Source organism: Chaetodon trifascialis, chromosome 8 (genome assembly GCF_039877785.1).
Source record: "Chaetodon trifascialis isolate fChaTrf1 chromosome 8, fChaTrf1.hap1, whole genome shotgun sequence".
NCBI classification, from domain to species: Eukaryota; Metazoa; Chordata; class Actinopteri; order Chaetodontiformes; family Chaetodontidae; genus Chaetodon; species Chaetodon trifascialis.
In genome coordinates, this window is record NC_092063.1 from 15643602 (window position 1) to 15662333 (window position 18732).

Genomic DNA, 18732 nt, shown 5'->3' on the forward strand with positions numbered 1-18732 from the left:
CATGTCGGGTACAATACTCCCTGAGCGGTGAGTGCGCATGCGCGACAGAAAACTCCATTATTTTTTTTTGCTCGGAATCTGTAAGAAAAAAAACAGTGGGAAACTGTGAATTTGGGATTACATGGGTCGTAATGGTTGTCGGAATACATTTGAATGCCAGACGGTTTAGCAGAGCAGAGACCAAAGCAACGGCTGGATAACTGTGCACCAGGAGCGGGACATCCTTCAGTCTTGGGACACTCCAGAATCAAGTAAATTTCAGTCAGTTAGCTCTGCTAGCCTAGCTGGTAGCATTAGCCCCGAGATCCCAGGCGCAGTAAAATGAAGCGTTATTGCCCTTTGTTTTTAAACCCGACTGGCAGACGCTGCATAAACGCTGAGAGCTGATTGATCGCGCTAATGCGTGGTTAGAATGACGGAATTGTTTATTTTACGGCCATTTATTAAACTATCAGCCGTTTTCAAAACATTATCTGGCTAGTCCGTTAGCTAGCCAGCTAACTCTTGATTCTCCCGCGAGCCAGAAAAGCGAAGACTCCAAAACTTCGCCAACACAGGGAGCCTGACGCAGAGAAAGGTTGATAGGTCCTGCTAACATAAACGTTTGCTAACGGCAGTCATTAAGTAAGTGAAATCAGGTGATCGAGTTTTTTTGGGAAGCAGTATTGTGCCTGACTGGCTTCTTGTTACCATAGCTAACACGCAAGAGTTTTGCATCGGAGTGTTTTGTGCGCCTGACAGCTGTCACGACAACATAGTACAAAGTAGGGTAGCTTGCTAGCTTAGCTGTTAGCCTAGCTGTTAGCCTGCCGTCTATCAGTCGTGTAGTTTGTAAGATATTGTTCCATGCCTGCACACTGCGGAGATGTCGACTGTAGCTCAACTACGAATTCCATTAACATTTTATTTCATGCTCCTTTCAAGTTGTTAGCTTGTTGTTTGTTGGAAAGGTAGCTGCTTATATTGTGGCTAAACAGTCAGTCAACCCCGGGCCTATCTAAACACACCCTCCCACTTCAAAGTCGCCACAGCTTGCTCTGAAGTTGTATTCTTTTTCAGAGAGTAATGCATCTCATGTAATCATTTGTACGCTTTACGCTTGGATCACATCAGTTGCAGGAAATGGCTTATTACATCAGTTATTTACCCTGGTTCTCCCTGTCAGATTACATAATCCACCTCCCCCATTCTTTGCAGGAACACCATCTTCATCCAAGACCCTATTCTCATGTGAACTGAGCAAACAAATCTGCAGGAGTCATCCTCTAAGTTGAGGATCTGCCTCAGAGCTGAGGAAAGTCCAGGTGTTTGAGCATCAAGTCAGGTTTTACTGGCAGTCTGTGCGCTTCTCACCCACCAGCATGTACACTGGACAGTGGATACCTTAGCCAAAACAGATCCTGGCTTCCCAAAGATGACAAGGTAGGCAAAATGTGCTTCAGTCATTGCTTTTTTTTTTTTCTTTCTTTTTTTTACTGTACATCCAAAACTTTTTTTCTTTTGGCATGGCCACACCCTGTAATTTTAAGTTTATATCATATTTTTGGTATTAAATGTTGGAGAAAACATTCAATAGGAGCTTGAATTGTCAGGATCACATACATTAGGAAAGTAAATGTTGGGCTCTTTGTCAGACCTTTTTGGAAATGTAGAGGACAGCTAAGAAGTAAATTCTGACATTGATGTCATGCAGTATATTTACAACCCCAATTACAGAAAGTTGCGATGTCAAAATGTGAATAAAGAAATGCAATATTTTGCTAACCCATTTAGACATATGTTCAATTGATAAATAACCCAAAGATGATATTTTAAAATTTACCTCATCAGCTTGATTGATTTCATAATTATATGCTTGTTCTGAACTTGAAGTTGGGACAGGGCAGCGAAAGACTGGGAAAGTTGTGGAATGCGCCAAAAACACCTGTTTGGAACATTCCACAGATAAACAGCTTCATTGTGGTTCAGTTGTTCAAAAGCAAGGATCAGATGAGGTTCACTACTTTTTGACATTCTGCGTGGGCATGTAGTCCAGCAGTTCAAGAACAGCATTTCTCAACATGCAGTTGCAAGGAATTGAGGGATTACACCATCTACAGTCCATAATATCATCAAAATATTCAGAGAATTTGGAGAAATCTCTGCACAGAAAGGGGCGAGGCCAAAAACCGCTGCTGAAAGCTACATACAGGTTTTGGAGCAACATATGCTGCCATCCAGACAACATCATTTTCAGGGACGTCCCTGCTTATTCCAGCAAGACAGTGCCAGGCCACATTCTGCACCATTTACCGCAACGTGGCTCTATAGTAAAAGAGCATGGTACTACACTGGACTTCCTGCAGTCCATACCCGTCTCCCACTGAAAATGTGTGGTGCATTAGGAAGCACAGAATCCAACAATGGAGACCCTGGACTGTTGAGCAACTAATGTTGTGTATCAAGCAAGAATGGGAAAGAATTTCACTTTCAAAACTTCAACAATTTGTGTCCTCAGCTCCCAAACGTTACTGAGAAAATATGATGTAACACAGTGGTAAACGTGCCCCTGTCCCAACTTTTTTGGAACATATTGCAGACATCATATTCAGAATGAGCATTTATTAAAAAAAAAAAATGCACTTAATCAGTTTGACTATTAAATTTATTGTCTTTGTACTGTCTTCAGTTTAATATAGGTTGAAGAGGATTTGCAAGTCATCGCATTCTGTTTTTATTTCCATTTTGTACAGCATCCCAACTTTTTTTGGGAATTGGTGTTGTAATGAGCAGCCCTCATTGTATGCATTCTCTGTGATTCTGTTAAGCCTAGGCTAATTTGATCACGGTGATGTTTTATGTTTGACATTGACATTTGGTGTTGTCTCATCATATGAATGTGGCTCACACATTTTGCATGCAGGTTGCTTTAATGAAAACATTGATATCTCAAAGACCTCACTGCAGAGACATTTGTTCATCCATTTTATACATGCATGTGTTTGCTTATTCAGTGACTCACAGTAAGGCACACTAAAAGCATGGAACAAAATAGATGCATGCATATGTGCATTTTTAACAGAGGTTCAGCTGCGTTGGCAGCCTTCTCCGATTTTGGACCATAGAAAGAAGTTTGACTGTTTCACAGCTCTGGTAAATTGTCATTCCAAAATGACATTCAGATATGATACTATAGAGACTATAGATTTAGAGATTGCAAAAGTAAAATTCATGATTGAACACTAGTCATGCTGTAAGATGTTTTTAGCCCATAACTTAAAAAAAAAAAATTAAAACCCTAAAAATATTTTAGACAATTAAGCTGACTTTGGCAAAAGGACACTGTAATAATTTAAAGCAAAATCAATGGGTCATTAAACACATTAAACTTAATTTTATGGCATTAAAGAAAACATGTATTTATACCCTGCTGCTTTCCCAAGGTGCTGGCAGGCCGCAACTACAAAATGATGGGAGGCAGTGAGACTGTAAGTGGGGACAAGGATGGTGTCCACACCACTGCAATACACGTCCCTATTGGCTGGCAGAGGAGAGTGGAGGGCGGGCAGGTGATCTATGTCAGGTGGGTTGTTTCAGTTGATCAAAAAGCACATGCAGACTTGTCGCTGATGTTTATTCATATTTTGGACAAAGGATTTTAATGTTAAGGCAGACGAATGTGTACATGTGTGAGCTATGTGATTTATTGTGGAGAAATGACAATGCTGCTTTTGCCAAATTTATTTGGAAGGATATTACCCAAATAGATGACTGTAGCTTCTTTGGATTTGTTTTAGAAATTTGCATTAAAATGCAAAATTTCCCTTTGCTTTGTTTTCCTTGGCACGCTCAGGGCAGAGTTTCAGTTTTTATGCACATAGTTCATTGAACAGTGGTTTGAATCTTGCTCAAAATTAATGTGTAAAATATGACATTTAGTTATGAAATTGCTTTGTACCCAAGCCTATCAGGACAAAGTCTTTTTTAAGAGTAATTTTCGTGTTATAAGCAGCCACGGCCTTGATAATATAATGTAACAGCATCTTATGCATATATAGGCGATAACATAGATTTGTGATCAGTTATTCTGATGTTACCTAGCAAGCCTGGGAACCACAGTTTCTTCAAAAAGACATAAAAGCAGATGGCAAGGAGACAGTAAGCTGAGACCACAGTGAAATGAAGTCCAAAGGTGTATAATAAGGTTTATTTTCAGTGTCTGTAATACAGCAGGACTGTCTAAAGCAGCTATGTAAAACACACCATCCTTCAGTCTGTATATGCAGCCCTATAGATGGGTATAAGTACTTCAAATAAGGGGATCCTGATGCGTGTTCAGCTTTGCAACCTAGAACATTGCTGGGCTTTGAACATATCTTTTAAGCACATCTTTTCAGCCACCTTTGAGTTTTCTCTTAGTTTGTCCTTGTCTTCTTTCTGTAGTCCCAGTGGCACTGCCTTGTCCTCTCTGGACGAGGTCAAGACCTATCTGTTGAGTGATGGCACCTGCAAATGTGGTCTTGAATGTCCACTCATCATCCATAAGGTAAAGCCAGTCAAAATTTGAAATTTGTTCGTGTAGCATGCGTGGGCGTGGGTGTGTGTGTACACAAGGGTCGGCTTGTTTTATGAACAAGAAGATGCAGACATGTTACATCCCCACACGTGTTGTGCTGAATATCTATGACTTTTGAATTTTGTCTAGTTTGTCTATCATGGCTAACCTTTGATTCATAAAAAGTTGAGTGCACAATGATCCGTGTGTGACTATGAATATTATAAGTGTAATATACCCACAGGGATACCCTTAACTGTCCTAAATTTGATGAAATGTTATGCAAAGTGGTCTTTCTGAATTCTGTCTAATCCTCTTTGTTTATCTGGTATCCTGCAGGTTTTCAACTTCACTGTGGGAGTGAAGGTGGAGCAGCACAGCCAGCCATTAGGCAAAGCAGAGCAGGACATGACCAAACTGTGTAACCACCGCAGGAAAGTGGTAGCGATGGCTGCTCTGTGTCGGAGTATGCAGGCCTCACAGCTGCCCTTTGCCAACCTTCATCACCAAGGTTAAATTTTGAAGCATTGAAGCATTCTACTCCTGTACTATACAAATTATCTAAGTAGATGTAGTCTCTCTGTAAAGTATCTCCAGTTCAAGTCTGACAAACTTAAGCAAAATCTGTACTTGTCCCCCCAGATCTTTTGATATTGGGTTTGGGTATGCTGATTGTACAGTCCTGAGCTCATGTAGAGGGCCTTTAATGGGACTATGGTCACGCAGGCCCTGCAGGATCCAAATGCACTGTAATGTCTGCGTTAATGCTTTGTCAGTGTTCACATGGTGAGATGAATTAGAGATCAAAAATTTCATTTCATTTCTGAAAGAATGAGAGGCTGTTATCAGACTCAACCTTGCATGTAAATACTCTGTCTTACTCCAAACCATATGCCTCAAAAATACAGAAACAGATGTTTCCGTTTCGTTTCTCCCTCGCTCTCTTGTTCCCACAACATTAGCTATCAGAAACTGGGGTGTGATCCATATCCTTATTTCCATATACACTTCGAGTTCCTGCTGCCTACAGCAAAATCCATAACACAGCTAAATGCGTCTTGTTTTGACTGTGGGAAGGGCCAGACAGATTTTCACTTGAAAATATTTTTGATGGTGTGTGATCAGAAGCATGGATCATCGGGGTGGGCAGGAGTGGGAAGGAGTATCTTTTAGAGAAGGCAGTGATGGTTGGAAATCCTGCGGGAGCAGGTGGGTGGAGGACTGAAAAAACGAGTGCTGGTCTGTGCAGCAGCTGTCAGACTCCAAGAATTTAAACTAGTGATATTTTAGTAGCTGTAATATACTTCCACACTGGGAACAGAAGACATTCAGCAAAGACCATGATGAGTGGTTTGTGGATACTTTGTTTGCTCAGATGTCTTGCCGTAGTTTATATCCATCAATACATTCAGACACAAGTGCAAAGTCTTACCATGTGCAGCAAGATAGTTCCATCATTGTGGTCCTGTGGATTTTTTTTTTCTTTATAAGTGTGTTTAGATTTTGACAAGATGTATGTGAACTCCCTTTAATTTCTTTGGCTCTTTTCTCCCATTATCTTCTCTCTTGTTAATGTGCATTCAGTTAAAACAGGTCCACCATAGTGCACATACAGTATTGGGAGTGTTGTGTTAACATTTTGAACATGTGCAGGGTTAGATCTCTAATGGAAGTGGAAGGTTTGTGATTCTTCTGTTTGTGATCGGCAGTATTTCCAAGGCAGACTTAGTATGGCCTCAGGATTGCTCACCTCCTCACCTGTTACCTCAAATATGGCAGGATTTTCATTCTCAGTAATTAGTTTATAGACTGTATACAAGACCTATCACATTGAAGTAACAACAATTTAGTAATCTTGTGTATGTTTTCACTTTCAGATATGAGCAGTGGAGCAGACAGCCGCGATCCAAAGCGAGTACCCATGGAGCGGGAAGAAGAGGATAATGGAATTTACCATCCCAAACTCTATCCAGTTCCAGCTCGACCCCACAGCAACCTCCACCCAAACCCCTGTGCCAGCCCCAAATCCTCCCACCATTTTATCTACCCTTACAATGGGTCTTCCCCTGTCCTTCACATGGGCACAAACTCTCACCATCCTCTAGATGCTTTAAGAAGACTTCATCATCCTCCTCCTCTCCTTGTCTCCTCCAGCTCTCCCTCCAGCTCCTCATTCCCAGGTTTCAGCACTGCCCAGAAGTCACCCCGCACCCCCACCCCTCAGAACATCAGTCAAGGTCAAAGAACACCCAAATCCCCAGAGACTCCAGGTTCTCCTCGGCTAGGGCCCCTCTCTTCACCTCCTCCCTCTTCCCCTTTGACCATAAGTGGAGGAGGAAGAGGAGCACAGACTCACACTCATCATCCTCATGGTGTCATTGTGGGAGGCTCCCCCCTCTCTCCATCTCCCTCCCTCTCTCCCTCTGTCCAGAACATGAACTGTGTGTCTCCTCACCAGCGGTCCCGCCACCCTTCAGCTTCTCCTTCCCCTCTCTCTGATCAGGGAGGAGGCTCAACAGCAGCAGGAGGAGGACTGATGGGAAGTAACTTGTCTCAGAGGAGGAAATCCACCTCTTCCTCTCCGCACTCCCCTCTCTCTGGTGGCTCCCCCTCCCCCCACTTCCCCAAGTACAAGCTTGAAGACATCTTGGAGCAGTTTAAGAACTCAGGCAACAGCAGCACTAATAACCACCACCTCCTTATCCCTACTAACCCCTCCTTACTGACCAACCAAAGCAGTAGCAACCCTCATGCTTTCTCATCAAAGCCCTCAAAGAGTACCACAAGTCCGACTTCCAGCTCAGGACCACCAAGTTTTGAGTTGAACTCTGCAGGACCTTCTAGTTTATCTCTGGGGCCATTCCTGAACCACCACCACAGCCATCAGAGCAAGCTGCCACACCCGACTTCTTTCCCTGCGAGTAGCCTACTCTCTGCAGCTGCCAAAGCTCAGCTGGCTAGTCAGATAACCCAGGGCCAGAGCTCAAATGTGGCCAGCATCCCGGTGAGCTTGCCCTCTTCTCTGGAGGTCTTAAAAGAGGCACAGCAGCAACCGTCATCAAAGGTAACAAACAGCACTTTACATAACAGCCACCCTCCCTCCTCCATCGCTTGTACTAGGCCTCCCAATCCCTCCCTTGCATCGGCCTCCTCCGTCCTCTTTCCTCCATCCCAGTCTCTGGCCCAGTCCCTGGCCTCTTCCTTGCCCCACCTGCCTCCTGCAGCAGATCGTAATGCATCGCACAGGAAGAGGCAAAGGCGATCTCCCACAGTGCTCAGCATGCTAAGAGATACCCAGCAGCTGACTAATGGGCCACGGAAGACCCCACCAGGAGACGCTGTTTCTGCTACTGCTATCAACCTTTCCTCCTCTTCCCCTTCCTTCCCCTCCTCCTCACACTCCTCCTCTACCTCAGCTGTGCAGAACCAGAATGCTGTCATGTTAGAAAACCATCAACATGTTCTCCCAGGGCAGACAGCGAGGCTTCCTGCTCCCCGACAAATAGCACACCTTTCCCGGCCTCCTCGGCAAAATGAGGCTCTGGATTTCACTACACACCTGACACCTACACCTCTTGGCTTGGATCCTCCAACCCAGCCTCTGTCTGCACTGTTACACCTGCTCAGTGTTCAGAATGCACAGGCCACAGCCTCAGCATCCAACTCTTCTTCAGCTCAGCCAGGATCTGTGTCTATAGAAGGAGGTGGACACACTAATAAACAAAGCCCCAGACTGTCGCCCTCTTCTTCTGCCCCTCATTCTAATGTCAGGCACCGACAGACTCAGTCACCGTGCCGAGCCAGTAACACTACTCCTTTACCCTCTGTGTCACAGCCGCTTTCTCCCCCTCCACCTTCCTCTCAGTTCAAATCAGTGCAGTCTCCATCACATCTGCAGTCTACTAAATCCAGTCCTCTACATAGACATTCTCTGTCTTCTACAGTGCTGGCCAACTCAAATTTAGCTTTACACAACAGCAGCAGCCCTTCTCAGCACACGTCCCAGGCTCCCTCAGACAAGCATCAACCAACTGAGAGTAACATTCCTACAATAGACTCTGTTTCCCAGGCACCACTGCAGGAAGCCTCGCCACAGGGCACTGTGGCAAGGGAGGCTGGTGGTAACAGCATTTCGACATCAGTGGACCTGAGTCATTCTCAAGGCAGTGTTTCTGTGGCGATATCCAGCTCCCCGAAGCCTCTTGATCTTAGCAACCATGTCCTGGCCCTTCTTGCAGCATCTTCCACCGTGCCCCAGGGAGAGGGCTGCTCCTCCGACCGTACCACTGATGTTGTGATGTCTTCCCAAGGAAATCCCACTGCAGGTGAGGATATTTTTCAGTCTGAAGTGTGTCTTTAGTCATGAAGATATAACCTTAACTTTTTAATGCATATTGAAATAATATAGTTTGTAGCCCACATAAAATTCGCTCACACATTTTACTCACTCATTTATTCACATTAAATCAGCATTTACAGATGCTTGTATCTCTTAGGATGGTTTGGGGAAAGTGGTTAAAGTGTTTTCTAATGGTTGCGCCCTTTGGTGTTGGTAGGGTGTTGCTCTTAATCTGTGTGCACATATTTATTGATGTGTTATTGGTAGCATGTATATAAAATATATATAATATGAATATAATACTGTTTTGTAGCTTACTATCAGGTGTTCAATGCTCTACCAGAGACAATTACCACAGTTGCGTGAAACATTGCATACTGCACAGCTCCAAACCCTGGTGTAATCTTTGTTTACCGATTGATAAGTTCACCAAAACAGATGTGAATGATTCATTTCTCTCCCACAGGGCCAGAGGAGCCTAGATGTGTAGAGCCAAAGGTCTCCATAGTGACCAAACCGCCACCAGCCACCAGCCCTGGTCCCACTCTCTCCTCTCGTCTCGGGGACAATCACAGTCCTAATACACCTTCAGCTGTGGGTGACTCAACCACTCCCTTACCTCTGGCAGAGGCCTTCCCCTTCATGAACCAAGAGCAGCTGCTCCAGCTGCTGTCATCCACAGGAGGTCTCCCGTCCCTCCTGGACCCTACAGTCTTGGCTTCATTGCCCCTAGGGGGGCTTTGGTTAGGAGGACAACATGCACAGATACCCCCTGCCAGTGCTACACCACAGAATCTTGCAGAGCAGCAGCAATCAGAGCAGCAGCAGCAGCATTTACTGATACAACAACAAGAGACACAGCAGCAAAACCAGGATCAGCAACAGAAGCAACAACAGATAAATAACAATCCTCTGTTTCCCTTGTTGCCCTTGTTGAGTGGTGCCCAAGGGGAGCTGCCTCTGAACCTTTTGGGCCTGCTGAACCCGCTCCCAGCCCCAGGCTCAACCCCTACTCCAGGACAGGAAGCTGATTTAGGCCTAACAGAAAAACCTAGCCTTCAGGCTCTGCTCATGGCATCCTTGTTGCTTGGGCAACAGCAGGCCCCTTTATTACCTCTATCTGGGCTGGGTCAATTGAGCCAGGTCAGCCTGGAAGTTCCTCTGCAGCAGCCACAGCAGATCCCCACCACACTGGAGGGTCTCACCCTGGATAAGACCTCTGGCCTGCTGGATCCATCAACCCTACCGGGCCCAGGGCTCTTGGAGGTTGCCCAGGGCCTCCTTTCCATTCCTCCTGGAGCTGAGGGCTCTATCCAAGCCCTGCAGTCTCTGCTCCTTCCTGCCACTCTTCCTCCTCCCCCCGCAGCCTTCCTGCCCCTCAGCCCTGCCTTGCTCACTGCTGCCCTGAGCTCTGCCGAGCTCAACCCACCTCCCCACACCCATTTAGCTCCTGCACAGCAAACCCAACATACCCAACCTCAGGTAGGCTCCCTTATCTCCTAAAACTATTTCCCCTGAGCTCCTTCTTTTTCCTTACAAAAACCTTGAGCACATTTCTTCAACTGCTCCCTTTTTTCCCTGTATTAGCAGCTTAATTGCTCAAAAATCCACCAACCATTTTCCTTTACTGCTAAAATCTGAGTTTTCTCTCAACTTTTTTCAAATTAAGCCGTCCTCAAACTATGTGGTTTGTTTTAGTCGGTTGCAGTCTGTTCACCTTGTGTATTGTATTTCTGTACTACTGTACATTTTAAAATTTTTCATTTTAAAAGAGGTAAAACATTTTAATCTTGTCTGTATCTACTACCTTTTTGTTTTCTTTGGCTCACTATTTTGTACTTTGCATGAAAGTCTAATCATCTGATCTGCTACCTCTGCCTCTATTGTCCAGGTATCTACTGATGCTGGTGTTGACACCCTCATCCCCCTATCTCTCCAAGGCAAGGACAACCCCATCCTTCAACAGTTACTGCCCACTTTGCTCAACCCTGCTGTATTAGGTGAGTTCCTGCCAACCCTCTGTAACGCTTGTAGGCCTTTTCCATCGGTACTTTTGGCTGCACCGAGTCAGACCAGGCCGTCCTGATTTGCATTTCCATTATCAGTTTGATTGCACTGAGTTGTCCCGAGCTGCACCCGAGATAGACCCTGTGTGGAGTCAGACCAAAGCGTGGCCAACCCGCCTCTGAATGGTTTGTGTGACATCTCTCTGATGGCGACCAACACAGGGCGACGCCCCTTCTCCCTCACAATCAAATGTGCTGGGAAATGACAAATATCCAGACATTCAATTGTAATAATTAATATTTGGGTATGGGGGACAAAAAGCAGCATCGCAATGGATGCATTGAATGCACTGCATAATGGATAGAAGTTTACCAGAAAAGCGTATTTAAATCTCTCCCGTCATAATGTCCAGTGAAAATAATTCCCAAGTTAGATGCAAAAATATTCTGGCCCCCTCTCCTTCACTCCTCTCCTGATTTAGTAAATTAAGAGCTTGGTTTTGTCACCTTTAAATGGAGTGTGTTCTATGATGAGAAAATTACTGTTTCTGTAAATTTAGCCTGGTAGTTTTGGCAAAAGTGACATAGTTGTTATTTCTGGTCAAACTGAAAGGATCTTACTTTTTTCTTTTTAAGCAAAAGATTCTTTCCATAATAACAGTCTGAGCCTGTCAGTGGCAAAAACAAACACTTCAAGTGAATGTACATTGATGGTATGCAAATGCCCGAAGGGATTACATTGCAGCTCGTGTCGTGGCTGCAACGTTCTCATGAAATACTGGAAAAACTTCATTATTCCGCATAGGTCACTTGGACACAAAAAATAGGGCCCCTAATCAGGTAATATGTGACTGGAATTTCTCCAGTTTGACTTGAACGTTGAAATTTTCCAGGACAGGCAGACTGGCACCAACAAGAGAGATAACAGGGGACTTTTATCGTGAAGAATTTACAGGAAATTAAATGTTTATCCAGCAATTTGCCGCTTCTTTGACCAGTAGTCACAGTCACGGGTGAGCCTGCTGCTTTTGAACATCAGCGACTCAAGACAAGAACGTCATCAGTTAAAGATACACCTTCAAGTGGGTCACCTTGTTCCAATGGACATGCAAATCCCAAGCCAAGGTTGCCCATGTGTATGGACAAGGACTATTCTTTCTCAATATTAAATTCAAAATGTTAAGAATAAATGAAATGGTACCAGCAAAAATGAAAAAAGTTTTTAATACTGCAGACATTCTGTAGTAAGCCAATATATGAGCATCTCTGAACTGTGTCTTTGCAGGAGATCTTTCTGCCATCGCAGGCCTCCATAACATGTTGGGGATTGGAGCAGGTTCCATCCTCCTTCCCCCAGTCCAGACCTCTGCTTTGGGCATGCCTCTGCTGCAGGGTCCTGATGGAGCCATCAACTTGCTCAACAACATACAGGTAGGCAACTGACATGTAGCTTAATGGATAAAGAATATCAAGATGTTACCACCTAAAAAGGGGCTGTTAAGATTTATGTGCTCAGTTGTTCAACAATGCTTGTCCCGAGCTAATCCTGAAGATCTTTATCAGGGCTGATCAGGGCATACTTTAAGGGTTGGTATTGGCAAAAATAAATCAGGACAAAATCCGATCCTTTCTTGACTGTACTCTGCTGTGTTTTGCCCACCTCAGCCTGCCAGTGTTGCAGCACTGCTCTCCTATAAGACAGCTGGGCTTTACACTGTAAGCATTTCACTGCATACTGTAGAGTGGCAAAATAAATTTACAAAGATTCACTAAACTCTGACTCTAAATCTATTTTTCATCAGCGAAGAGCAATGTGTAAATCATTCAGGTAGCAGCCCCCAGCTGGCTGCTGGTAAAAATGATGGCATATTATATCAGTAATCATTAATCATTGTCTAATTAGCGTTGATTCCATGAGTAACGTGATGACAGGCATATATTAAAGTTGGCTGTCACAATAAACTCCACAAGCTTTGCATTTTTCCCTTATGTAATACGTAATGCGTAATGATGGCACCGTTGTGCAAGGCACGCCGTCTGTCAGCTCTGCCTAGTTTGTTGTTTGTTGTCTTTTTACTTCTCTGTATATGCTGCCAAGATGTCTCTGCCACACTCGTTTATGATCGTCAAACACTTTTTAACATACGAGTTTCCATTCGTCTGTTTTTAGAATGTTAAAATTTCCTTTCCTGTTCTGATCTCTACTTTTTAAAGAAGACAATAAGTACAAATGAAACAAGTTTTGCTTTTATTTTATTAAAAACTTAAGGTAACCCCTTTTTCCCTCTGGGAATTAAAGTGCAAGCTGTTCTTTTGTTATGAAAAAGGTGTGTTGGTTGTAGCAGTCTTGTTCCCCTCATAAAGAGTGGCATTTCTCCCACTCGGCGGGATGCGTCTGTTTTAGTTGCTGGAATAAGTTCGTTGTGCTGCTGCCTTTTGTTGCTATGGGCTTCAGACAAACTTTGCAGTGTGCAGTCACCTGTTCCACGTCTGTTGCTGCAAACCCAAACCAGTTCCATACCACTGTGTAATGAACGTAGGTGCAGGCGGAGAGGCTAGCAGGATTAGCAGTTAGCGGAGGCTCCAGTTGGTGAGTTAGCTCAGAGAGCGGACAGGCGGAGAAATTGGGATTTCACTCAACAGTTTTATTCTATAATATGGAACATCGACCATACAAAGCCAGGTCTCCACGGCGCTAAACATACATGTGTTGTAAGACGTAGACAGCACGACCAGCACCAACTCATTACTCGCTATCATTAGCGATAGCCATGTTGCTGCTGTGTGTATGTGTATTTCTGCGAAAGAAGCAAAAGGGGAGGGGGGAGGGAGCTCCTGGCTACGGAAGCTCCTGGGGGGCAAAAGGCGCGTCGTAGCAAGAGGAGAAAAAACTCAAATTTATTATTTTTTAAATCGTCCACAGCAAAAAATTCGAATTAATCGAAAAAATCGATATATATTGCCCAGGCCTACTCCGCCGGCTGCAGTTGGTCCAAAATGGTGCCGCTCGGCTTTTAACTGGGACTAGAAAGCGGGAGCATATAACCCCAGTCTTGGCATCGCTACACTGGCTTCCTGTTCATTTTAGAATAGTTTTTAAGTTTTTATTTCTTGTTTTTAAAGTTTTACATTGGTTGGCCCCCCATTATTTAGCAGACCTTATTCAGGTCCACAAACCTATTCAAGAACTGAGGTCGTCCAGTCAAGTGGTCCTGGAGGTCCCCAGATTCATACTAAAGGTGACCGAGCCTTTTCAGTGGCAGCCCCTAAACTCTGGAACACCCTGCCGCTGGGCATTAGGGCTGCTCCGACTATGGAACCTTTTAAGTCCCGGCTGAAGAGCCATCTTGACTCAGTGGCTTTCAGTTCGGTTGGGCGCTGACATCCTGGCTGCATATATATATTTTTTTTAATTGTATGTTCATGTATGTTCTTTTTGCAGTGCTTAGAAGTCTGTAAAGCACTTTGGTCAACTTTGGTTGTTTTTAAATGAGCTATATAAATAAAATTGACCTTGACCTTGTGTTTGTGCTCAGCAGATGATCTTGTGAGGGAAGAACCTCCTCTCTGTAACATCACTGTGTGTTTGCAGATCGAACAACTTGACATGGCCTCTCTAGTGGATCAGTCTTCGTCACATTCTCCAAATTATTCCCTTATGAATATTGTGTCTATAATTTAAGCTTTAAAACTTGGTAGTTCTGAACCAATACTCTCTGTGTTTGAAACAAGTAGCTTGTGAAAAAGGGTTTACAGGATTTGTATACATGTCAGGAAATGGGAATCGTTTGCTGCTGTATGCATATTGATTGTCTAAACTTCTTTCCTTTTTTCCTCCAGCTAAACCTTGCACCACCCTCAGAAGGAGAGAAGCCAGTCTCATTGCAGGAGACACAAAGCCCAGTCCCGCAGGAAGACATTCCAACCAGTCAGATCGCTTGTGAGGTAGTACCTAGTCCTGTTCCAGCTCCAGCCCCAGCCTCCACCCAAGAGCCCAGCCCACCCCCACCCCCACAGCGAGCATCGGAGGGAAGGTCCGTTATCGATCCTTACACCTCTTTCATGGACACGATTTATACCTCCTTCCTTCAAGTCAGTGCTAAAGAGCAAGAAGACAGGGCCCACTTGGGGCCATCTGACCCCACTTCACCCTTCTGTGCCTTACCGCCAGTTTCGTTCCCTATGGAGCACCATACCCCATCCACCCCTGTCCCAACTCTGCCCCAGGCAAGCGCTCCAGTCTCCCTTAGCCCACGTCGGGCCTGTTCCCTCCGTAACCCAGACTTATCCCGACTCAACCTGGAAGCAGCAGCCCATTCCCCAGCCCAAGGGACCCCCAAACCCACTGAGGATGGTTCTACGCCACCCTTGCAAAGGAAACCGGTCATGGTAGAGGGACATACTCACCCAGAGCCTCCTCTGCCACCCATATACTTGGAGGAGGCTAAGACAGACTGTACTGGGCCCGCTGCGGCTGTGTGCCCCTATGTGGAGGCAGGGGTGGATAGGCAGGGGCATCTTCCCCATGCGGGGTACCTCAGTCCCAGGGATGGATGCAGTGGGAGGCCCAGTGAGGAGACAGCTGGGACATTGCTGCACACTGAACAGGGAAGGGTGAGTGCCTGGGGTCCTGTTTCCTTCAAACTTCTTGGCAAGATTGATATCACATAGTAGGACTTCATAATCATCCTGCAGAGACACCAGAATTCAGTTTTTGTAGAAACCAAAGAATGTCAAAAATTTAGCATCATAATTGATTTGAATGGCTGCATGTTCATGCAACTGATACCTGTAGATGGTTTCATTGTGATGTTTCGGTAATGTGATTTCTGATTCCACCTCCCAAGGATCAAGCAGGAGCAGTGGGTGGAACCAGAAGAGGAAGGAAAAGGAAACAAACGTAAGTTGTCTTGTTAATGGGTTCAAAGAGAGTCCGGTTCCAAGACCTTGAACTGTCAATGTCAGCGTTACATTAAGAGCTCAGTGTTCCCCCCACAATTGCCTTGGAGAGGCAGGTGAAGTGAAGAAAGCCTGTATATTTGGTTACATCGTGCTCTACTGAATACTAATGTGCTTCTTGCTTTATGCATCAGGCTACAGAATGTGTTAGAAGACTTCAGAGACATGGATGCTACAGCACTAGAGGAAACCAAGGCTACGGTAAGATCAAGCCACCCCATCATACAGATCCATTGGTTTGATTATCAGCAGCACTGTTTAGTCAGACTGCTTCCAAGCCATTAAAGCACAGCCTGTTTTACTCCTAATTGTTGTTAATGAATACGCTGCTTTTCATTTTCAACAGCTTGGAATTTCTTTTGCCTTAGATGCACCTGATCCACCATCTAGCTTTTCCTCTAGCGCCACAGTGAGGTTCTCATTTGTAGTTTTGAGTATTGTATTGCATGGATTATCATGAAATTTGGTGGAGATGTTCCTGTTCTCCTTGGGGTGAATTGTAATCACTTTGGTGATCATTAACTTTTCATATAGCACCATCGTTGGGTCAACATATTCATTTGTCAGAAATTTAATTTGACAAAATATCTGCAGAACAAAGGACATTTCCACCAGCCTCAGCTGTACTTTGGTTTTAGTACTAATTAGCAAATGTTAACATAGTAACACACCAAGATGGTGTTTCAGATGTGAACATGGTAAACATACCTGTAAGCATCAGCATGTTAGTATGCTGACATTTGTGTTTAGCCCAGTTCAGCCGCATAGAGCTGCTAGCATGGGTATCAGGCACCAAGAGCTACAGGATGATATAATCCTGTGTGATATTTTCACATCATCACCACTTTTCTTTTCTGATTCATATCTGTAAGTAACAGTGAGAAGCAGTGTTTCAATTTACTTGTACCTCAATGCAGAAACACCACAAAATCACAGCTTAGCACAAAGAGATCTTTGCAGTAGATAAAGCATCATTTGAGAGACCATTGTCACCACAAGGACCATTTAGCTGAGTGCTGTTTTCAAAGCTTTCAGTCATACCACGTGATCATCAGCAGACTGAGTCGACCCGTTGAGAAGGTACTTTGGACCTCAAAAGACAGTGTTTCATGTTTTTGTTCACGTTGCTCAAAACAGCAAAACCAAGACACTGAATTGGGGCAAACGTCAGGGCAGTGCTCTCTCTCTTAGACTGCACTGTAGGAAGTGAAGGATGGAAACCACGTGGTAGATGATGGCTTGTTGGAGAGAAAGAGTTTTTTATCCTCTGCTGGGAATCTGGGAATGATTATCCAACACTGAGATACTGGGAAGTGATAAGGCTGATGTGACAATAAGTTCTCTCTTTCTTGCTCCAGACAGCACTGCTGAAGCCTGAGAGATCAGTCCGCGGCAGGAGGCGACGAGGCGCCAGGTCACAGAGGCAGTGATTGATTGGTGGAGGGAGCTGTAAGTCAGAGCTGTTCACCAATGAAAGGCGGCCAGACGCCTCTCTTTCCCCCTCCATCTCTCCACCATCGTCACCACTGTTTAGACCTTTCTTTTTTTTTTTTTTTTTTTTTTAATTCAGCTGCACTAATACTATGCTGTTGTCATGTCAACCGGTGTAATGGCAACCACTATGAAAAAACACATAGGAGAGAGATCTAGTCTGAAAAATTAATTTATAAAAAGTGAAAAAAAAAATGAAGATAAATTTTGTCCATACTTTTTCACTTAGGTCTTCTCTTAGCTCTAGTTCACGAATAATGGTTCCTTGACATTGTGATCAGAGATCTGTTAATTATGGTTGGTGTTAGAATGATATCAATGAGAAAACATGAAAAAAAAAAACAACAAAGAAGAGTACTGTTGTCTTCTCATCAGCGTGTAACTGTGAGTCAGGATAAAGCCCATCTACTTGAACGATGCTCTCTGGTGAAAGTTTGTCTGTACGTGTGTGGATGTGTGTGTCCTTTTATGTGTCTGAGCATGTGTTGGACAGCAGTGCTATTGCTGAGCCCCTCAGTGTCCGAACATTAGTTGAATTCATTTCCATTTTAGTAAACGGGACCCTGTCTGTCTGGAAGATAAAGGGCTCTTTGCAGAGACACAAAGCAGTTGTATTTCAACAACATGTTCTGAAAGGTTTTCAGAGGTGATGGCAGGGAGTATAAGACAGAACAGACTTGATTTTTTTCCCCATTCACAGTTTCTAACAACCTTTATATGGGATAAGCAAAGGAAATAATGTGGTTCACCGTATCAGGTTTCTTCACTAACAGTTCAGAAAAACTGAAAAAACGTACATTTCACATGCTGTGTCATTTGGTGCTGTGAAGAATTACGTGTAGCTGTGGTGTGATGGAGACTATTTAATATCTATTCACCGAACACCCACCAAAACTTCCACCCTCCTCCAGCCATGAGATGCATTAAGTGTCTGGTAGAAGTATTGAATTATGAAATGGAACATTTGCAGGAATCCAGAGTTTATACTAAGTACAGTGCGGTATGTCCTTTGATTGGTTGAAAGAATGGCTGGAAAACTTAAACGCAGAGAGTGATTATGTCTTACGTGGATCTGTTGAGTCTGTGTGTTACTGTGGATTTGGAGTTAATATCCCCTCTCTGTCTCCTCATATCACTGCTCTCCTCCACACACTGCCCTGCCCCAAAAGTACTGGCATCTCTAGCTGTATTTAAAAAAAAAAAAGAATAATTAAAAAAAAAGAATAAAGAAAAGTGAAAAAGAAAGCAGATTATGCAATTTCTACACTTGGAGATTTGTACATATGTACAGTTAATGTGTTTTATTTTGATTTTATATTGTTAGAGAAAGACAAGAGAAAACAATGAATTGTGAATTTTTCTGGGAATTGTAATTAAGTATTTTTCTCATTCTACCCCTTGCT

At 44.1% G+C, this 18732-nt stretch overlaps 1 protein-coding gene across 1 annotated transcript; it reads left to right on the plus strand.

Moving 5' to 3' along the window:
* Nucleotides 1-22: 22 nt before the first annotated feature.
* mbd6 (methyl-CpG binding domain protein 6) lies at nt 23-18536 on the plus strand. The gene is made up of 13 exons (XM_070968278.1): nt 23-251; nt 1198-1422; nt 3423-3562; nt 4423-4525; nt 4874-5045; nt 6412-8859; nt 9340-10355; nt 10765-10873; nt 12165-12310; nt 14720-15493; nt 15727-15779; nt 15973-16039; nt 17197-18536. The coding sequence occupies exons 3-13, from the start codon at nt 3447-3449 to the stop codon at nt 17266-17268; spliced, it is 5076 nt and encodes a 1691-aa protein (XP_070824379.1). The 5' UTR covers nt 23-251; nt 1198-1422; nt 3423-3446; the 3' UTR covers nt 17269-18536.
* Nucleotides 18537-18732: the final 196 nt, after the last annotated feature.